This window comes from Pelmatolapia mariae, linkage group LG10_11 (assembly GCF_036321145.2).
Source record: "Pelmatolapia mariae isolate MD_Pm_ZW linkage group LG10_11, Pm_UMD_F_2, whole genome shotgun sequence".
In the NCBI taxonomy this organism is placed as follows: Eukaryota; Metazoa; Chordata; class Actinopteri; order Cichliformes; family Cichlidae; genus Pelmatolapia; species Pelmatolapia mariae.
In genome coordinates this window covers 44,603,480-44,610,495 of record NC_086236.1, presented here as the reverse complement: position 1 = coordinate 44,610,495, position 7,016 = coordinate 44,603,480, and the positions used below count along the sequence as shown (strand labels likewise).

Here is a 7,016-nt window from a genome sequence, read left to right as displayed (position 1 = left end):
TTTCTAAACAACTACAGATTTCAAGATCAGCATTTCAAAGAACTGTATGTAAGATTTGTCACCAAGATCTCAAAGAAGACCTAAACTGTCGCCCTCAAATGACTGGAGGTTGGTTAGGATGTTCAGGATCAACCCAGGAACCACCAAAGCTCAACCCTGGCATGAACTGAAAACTACTGAAACACCAGCGTGACTGTCCACAGTGAAGTAAGTTTTACTGGACTGAGAGGGTGCCGACAAAGAAAAAAGCCCCTGCTCCAAAACAAACGTCTTTGAGCGAGACTGAAAGTTGCAGCTGCCCACATCGACAAGCCAAAAGTGTTCTTGAGAAAGATTTTGTGGTCGATACAAAGAGCCGTGTGGCCACAACAAGTGGTACCTTTGGAGGAGTAAAGGTGAGGCTTTCAAAACTAAGAACATACCACCTGTCAAGCGTGGTAGTGGTAGCATCATACTCTCGGCTGTTTTCCTACCAGAGCTACCGGTACATTTCACAAAGTGCATGGAATTATGGAGGACTATTCTTCAACTTCACCTCAGATCGACAGCTGGATGGTTAAAACCTGGATATAGTTGGGTTTTCCAACAGGATAATGATCCCAAACACAAAACAAAACTGGTTGTGGAAAGGATAAAGAGGCTAACATTAAGCTTTTGGAATGACCTTCCCAAAGCCTCAACCCAAAAATCTGTGGACTATGCTTTGAAGCCGAATCTGTGCTAGGAAACCCACTGATTTAAATGAACTCTACCAATTCTGCCAAGAACATGGGTCAAAGATCAAGAAGCCAGAAGCAATGTTCCCTCTAATGTTTCATGTGTCTGAGCGAACACACAAACTCCCTGAGCGGTCCCGTGGACCACTGTGAGCGACATCAGACGTGTGCACTGTGGTCACGCCAGCATCGAATCCATCCAAGTTACATGGTTTATTAAAATAATCAAGTTACAGCATTTATGTTAGACTACTTTTAATTAAGTGCTTTAGCCCACTTACAACGAAAATGTAAAAAACTCTTGTTCATGACCTGTGTAGTATGTTAACACTATTGGAAGTAAAAATAACTTGAACTCCAATTTTGAAAACACAACTTTCTTCTTTTTTTAAATTTTTTTTATAAAGCTCTGACTTGTATTATGAGTGTGAGTCTGTGGTCTGTGAGAGAGTCCTGTAACTCTCTCTCTGCAAAATACAGTATATAATGACCAATGTTGGGCAATTAATGATAAAGTTACTTCTTCAAAAAAGTAACTGAGTTATGCAAACAACAAAGTTTTTTGCAGCTGTTTACCTAAAAATGCTGCCGAGGCGTTTTTTAAATAAACATTTCAAACTATTTACAGAACAATCAGGTGTTCTGTGTCAAATTTGATGCCACACAAATTATTTGTGCCACTCCAAAAAATTATTTCTGTCCACTATGAAATAAAGGAGAACAACAGCCTGATACCTGCAGGCCTGACAACAGGAGATGTATCACTCCTGTAACACCTGTAACATTCAGCAATCGCCTCATTGTTCTGACACACACAACAAAACTATTGACTACACTACACACTAACTACACACTAACTACACAAGATTTGCGATAAACGTCGCAAATCCCTCACATCTCAAAACCGCCGTCACTCCTAAAACTTCCTATCTCCCTAAACAACTAAATGCCATGTTGCCATATCATTTTTGGATTGGTCCACATGGTACATTTTTCCACCAATAGGAAAGGCTGGGGTGGGGGTATTTGCTCACAGGCGGAGAGTGCTTTCGAGCGTTTTCCTTATAAAACGCCGTTTTTACCGTTTCTTCCCGCAGTAAATATAAACAACGATAGTATTCAGGAAGAAAACCAAACATTGCATATATTTTTATCATAACTCTGGTTTTACGTGGCCTATCAACACAATTTAAAAACTGGTATAAAGTCCACACTTTTTCCCTCAATTGTTTTGTCTGTCCTGCTCACATCTCCAATGGTTGTACACGTTGTCATTAACGTGGCTTCACTCCACATCAGCCACGCCGCTTTGCTCGCTAAAACACCGGTGTCGCCACATAAGGACGCTGTCATAGCCTGTCGACGTTGATTAGCTGCGTATATACGAATGTGAATCGCATTATTGGCTGGACTATGTGATTACTGACTAACACTGCAAAACATTTATTTTAATTTCAATTCAGCTTAGATTTCTTTTGTGCGCAACACATTTTCTGTGCGCAGAGACCGTGCCAGCAGTGCGCAATTGCGCACGCGCGCAGCTTAGAGGGAACATTGGCCAGAAGTGTATTGATGAATTCTCAAAAGTGACTGGTTGCCAAGGGATTTATAACAAAATATTAGTGGGGGTATATATATATATATATATATATATATTATTCTATATGTATACGTCTGACCCTGTGTGGATTAAAGAAAACCCAAAATAAATTCAAACTTGTGCAAACAATTCTTGTTTTTGAAAGTCATTAATGATGTTTGCTGTACAATCAGTCCACCCTGGAAAAGAAACACGTCAAGGAAATCATTAAAACCCAGAAATCATTACCATGACACTCATCCCCAAGATGAGTGGACATAAACTTTTGACAGCTGTATATTACTCAGCATATGGCACCACCTTGTGGACAATTCCAACATTGCATTATCCTGCCAACAATAAAAAAAGTCTAAGTTTGACAACAGAAAACAAAAACTTTCTTTTCTGATAACTTTATTATTCAATGATTTTACACAGGAGATAAAAAGAAGCAGCTGAAAACGTGCTAACAGGCATTTTTAGTAAACAGATTTTCACAGAGCATCAAAAAAGTGACAGGGTGAAATGAACAGATTCACATGGATACATCTTCAAATAGTAAAAATAACTTTACAGTAGGTGTGTTCACGTTGCCACGGGCCTTCTGGAGTTGAAAACCTTGATCCCATTTTGCATTGAAGACCGAGCGTATTTGGTCAGGAGGGCTCCGGTGGTCTGTTTCTCTCCACACAGGTCTCTGGATGAGGAAATGGAGCATTACACATTGTAATAACCAAAAAATGGGACTCGGGTTACTCACAAGCTCTTTGTCTTTCTTTAATTAAAGCCCTTAATAATTTGTATGGATAACACTAACTGTATGTAAGGTGTTATATCCTCCTCTGTCCATTTCTCTCGGAGTGTAAAAAGGTGGTTAAAGCGTTCCACCGTGTCCTCTGGGAGGTCCTCCACACGCAGCAGGCAGATGGTCTCCGGGCGGGAGGTGCGGTCCAACAGGGCAATGCCCTGGAAGATATACAATACCGACAACACCAGTCAGGAAACTAAGCTAAACTCTGGAAAGTAGCTTCTCAAACACAACAGGATACACACTGGCTTAAGAGAGAAACAGAGAAAAACTCAATAAAAACTAAAGATATGTCTGGGGAATCATATGGATGAGTGAATGCCAAGCCTGTGAGGATTTTCTTAATTTTAAAAAAATGAAAATGCCCAAATACACAGCTTATATTCTAACTCCCAACATTCCACTCCACACTTTTCTCACTCTGAATACATCATAAAGGATAAAAAGTGTACAGGTTCACCTTTAGCTGGTCCAGTCTTGTACTCATGCCCTCTGGGACGCTCTGCTGCCACACCTCTTGAAACTCCTTCAGGTTGAACTTGACAGCATTGTGCAACAGCATCAGTGCTATACCCCAACAGACTTTGTCCTCATTTAGTGCATAAAACACTTCATCTGTATAGAAAAAAGGACACAAAACACATTTCATTACCAAGCAGCTGAGAATTGTGTGCAATCCTTCTAGTTTTGTGGTGCGAAGGTCAAATTTTCACCATTTTCAGTATAGCGTTTCCCATAGCAGTTCAAACAGTGCTCGATCATCTCTCTGTGAACAGAAAAGGAAACATCACTATGTAGCCATAAAGTACAAGCTCAGAAAGTCACTATAGCCTCTTAAACTGTGTCACTTGGGTATGTTAAAAACAATCACTGCAACTTTACTCCATCTGCATCTTTATGTTACTATTTGTTGATCTCTGGAGGTGAAGGTGAAGATAAGGATCACAGACCTGGGCTCTAGTGGGGCCAGCTCATCTAAACTGGTTTGAAGGGGAACCCTGTTGAAGGCCCAAGACTCAGAGTCCACCAGTTGAGTCACATGACCAAGCAGCTTCATCTCATAGTCAAAGTCCAGAACGCGCCAGTAACCTGGAAGGAAAAAGGATGCTCTTGATGAAGAGCTGGTAGCTATCTGTTTTGTCATGATATTAAATAAAAATGACGTCACTGTTTACCATCTATCTGACAGGCGTGGATGGTCTCTAAGTGTGTCCTTATCTCCTCTTCACTGGCCTGAATCCTTTCCAGCAGATCCTGCATTGTGTACTGGGAACAGGGCAAACTGGTTACTAACAGCTACAGCAACATCAACATCGACATCGGCATGAAAAGATCTAAGGGGGTGTATTCACCCTGTTCTCTGTATTCTCCTGCTGCCCTCCCAACGCTGGTCCTTCGTAAGGATTTTCCATTAAAAGCCTCTTCAGCTTCTTCAGTCTTGGTCGCTGTTTCCTCAGTTCCCAGTAGCTGTTACAAAACCCCCATATCTGCAACAGGAATCTATTGTTATGCACTGACTATAGGTTTGTGTTTGTCAGTCAAAGAAAGACACCTGTGTAGGTCCTACATACCTGAGCGTGCACAACATGAGAGCTGTCCTCAGTGTCGGTCAGCTGGTCTGGTGTTTTGCATCCAGGAAGAAACAGCAGCAGGTTGGATGTGTCAGCTATTTTTAGACTGTAGGTCTTGTCGTCGCTACAAACCACTGCATGTTCGTCTTTATCGCCCCGAATCACTAGACTGGCAAAGAGGAAAAAAAGTTAGTTATTAGTTATCACCAGGTAAACTCAACTTTTAAGTTTGCCTAGCTGGACCCTTTTGCCTTTAATCTTCATGGAATAGATTAAACAAGCTGCTGGAAACATTCCTCTGAGATTTCAGTCCATGATGGCATCACACAGTTGCTGCAGATTCGTCAGCTGCACATCCATAATAACAACCCCCCTGTTTCACCACATCCCAAAGGTGCTCTACTGGGTGGAGATGTGGTGACTGTGGATACAAGGAACCAGTTTGAGATGATTTAAGTTTTTGTATGTTATCCTGTTGGAAGCACTCTGTTGTCCAATTTTGACCAGTCTGTGCAAAGTGTAGCCTCAGTTTCCTGTTCTTAGCTGACAGGGGTGACACCTGGTGTGGTGTTCTGCTGCTGTACTCCATCTGCTTTGGTGTTTGACCTGTTGTGCATTCAGAGATGCTCTTTTTCAGACCGTGGCTGTAACAAGTGGATATTTGAGTTACTGTTGCCTTCCTGCTAGCTTTAAGTGGTCATTCTCCTTTGTTCCCTGACATTAACAAGGGATTTTCTCCCAGAAAAACAGCCACTCATTGGATATTATCTCTCTTCAGGCCACTCTATTTAAATCCCAGTAGATCAGCAGTTTCTGAAATACTCAGACCAACCTGTCTGGCACCAACAATCAACGTTCAAAGTCACTTAAACCACCCTTCTTCCCCATTCTAAAACTCCATTTGAACTTCAGGAGGTTATCTTGACCATGTCTACATTAGTGATGTTCGATTCGTGAACGAATCGTTCAATACTCGAGAATCACTTTACCGACTCGTGAATCATGATTCACAAGCGCAACTGACTCACTGACTCATCCCTGTTGCTGTTAGCAAACTAATTCCATTAGTAGAAACATATCTAGCTTATAATTAAAATTGTGGGGAAAAAACAACAGCCAGTTTATTAACAAAAACATTCCTGCTCTGAACTGGAAGAAAAAACCCTGAGTAGAAGCTCACATCAAGACAATAGCTCCTCGGTTCACAGTAGCATAATTGTTCCCTTTGGAATTTCTTTGCTCTTTTTTGCTCTAAAGAAAATAGTTGTTTTCTTTTACAATCATTCATCTTAGCAGTAGGATTTACATTAAAAGAGAAACAAATTAAGTTTGAGTGAAAATATACATTTTTGCACTCTCTGGTCAACTGACTCAGTGACTCAAATGACTCAAGAAACCCGATTCACTTTGGTGAGTGACTCATTAAAACTCGATTCAGTAAAAAGAATCGAATTTACCATCACTAGTCTACATCCCTAAATGCACTGAGCTACTGCTATGTGATTGGCTGAATAGATATTTGCATTACATGTGCAGTTGAACAGGTATACCTAAAAAAGTGGTCAATTAGTTTATATTTACATATAGCTACATGCACGTTCACCCTGCACTTCAGCTCTGATTTTCTGAAACAGAAAATTGTAGTTCCTACACTTTCATTAATCAATCATTAAAACCTAAATCCACAATAACTTTGAAAGGTTGTTGACTTGTTCCCCAAACTAGCAGAGGAACATTTTCTTTGCTGTCAGTCTCTTCACGGGAATTTTCACTACAATCAGCTTTACCTTTGGCCAGCCTCGATGTGTTTGCAGAGTGTGTCGTCGAGCTCCATCAGGCAGTAGTCCGCAGATGAAACGTTTGGCCCAAAGGACAGACAGTGGATAGTTTTCTGTAAGTCCTCCTCTTTGAGTTTGGCGATCTGCAGAGTGGCCCGCACCTCCTCTAAAGTCCTCATTGTCAGTCAGACGGCAGGTTATATCAACAATAAATGGCCAACAATAACCAAAAATTTTACAGAGTTAAACAAACCCAAACAAATACTTCTTTTCTAATAACAAACAAGTCAAAGAAATTTGATCACTCTGCCAAAGAAGGGCCATCAAATTTCCCCGCTCTCTCTTTCGCGAGAAGGAAGTGAGGTAACGTTAAGATGTCACGTAAAAATACCACCGGGTAGAAACTAAATACTACAGAATTATAATTGAAGCTAATTTTTAGCAAAATATTGAGCTATACTGTCAGTTAAAATATGTATAATCGTGAATATACAATAGTGCCGGACACTACATGAGCTCACGATAAATATAGATTATTTTGGAACCTAGGAACCCTTAAAAACA

The 7,016-nt window shown here is 40.7% G+C and overlaps 1 protein-coding gene across 1 annotated transcript; it reads right to left on the bottom strand.

The window, feature by feature from the left end:
* Positions 1-2,734: 2,734 nt before the first annotated feature.
* Positions 2,735-6,786, bottom strand: dscc1 (DNA replication and sister chromatid cohesion 1). Its single transcript, XM_063487347.1, has 9 exons — positions 6,462-6,786; positions 4,675-4,843; positions 4,456-4,590; positions 4,279-4,369; positions 4,054-4,192; positions 3,817-3,869; positions 3,564-3,718; positions 3,113-3,261; positions 2,735-2,992 (listed from the first exon to the last, which is right to left on the bottom strand). Exons 1-9 carry the CDS (start codon positions 6,629-6,631, stop codon positions 2,881-2,883), a joined length of 1,173 nt encoding a protein of 390 aa, XP_063343417.1. The 5' UTR covers positions 6,632-6,786; the 3' UTR covers positions 2,735-2,880.
* Between the last annotated feature and the right edge of the window lie 230 nt (positions 6,787-7,016).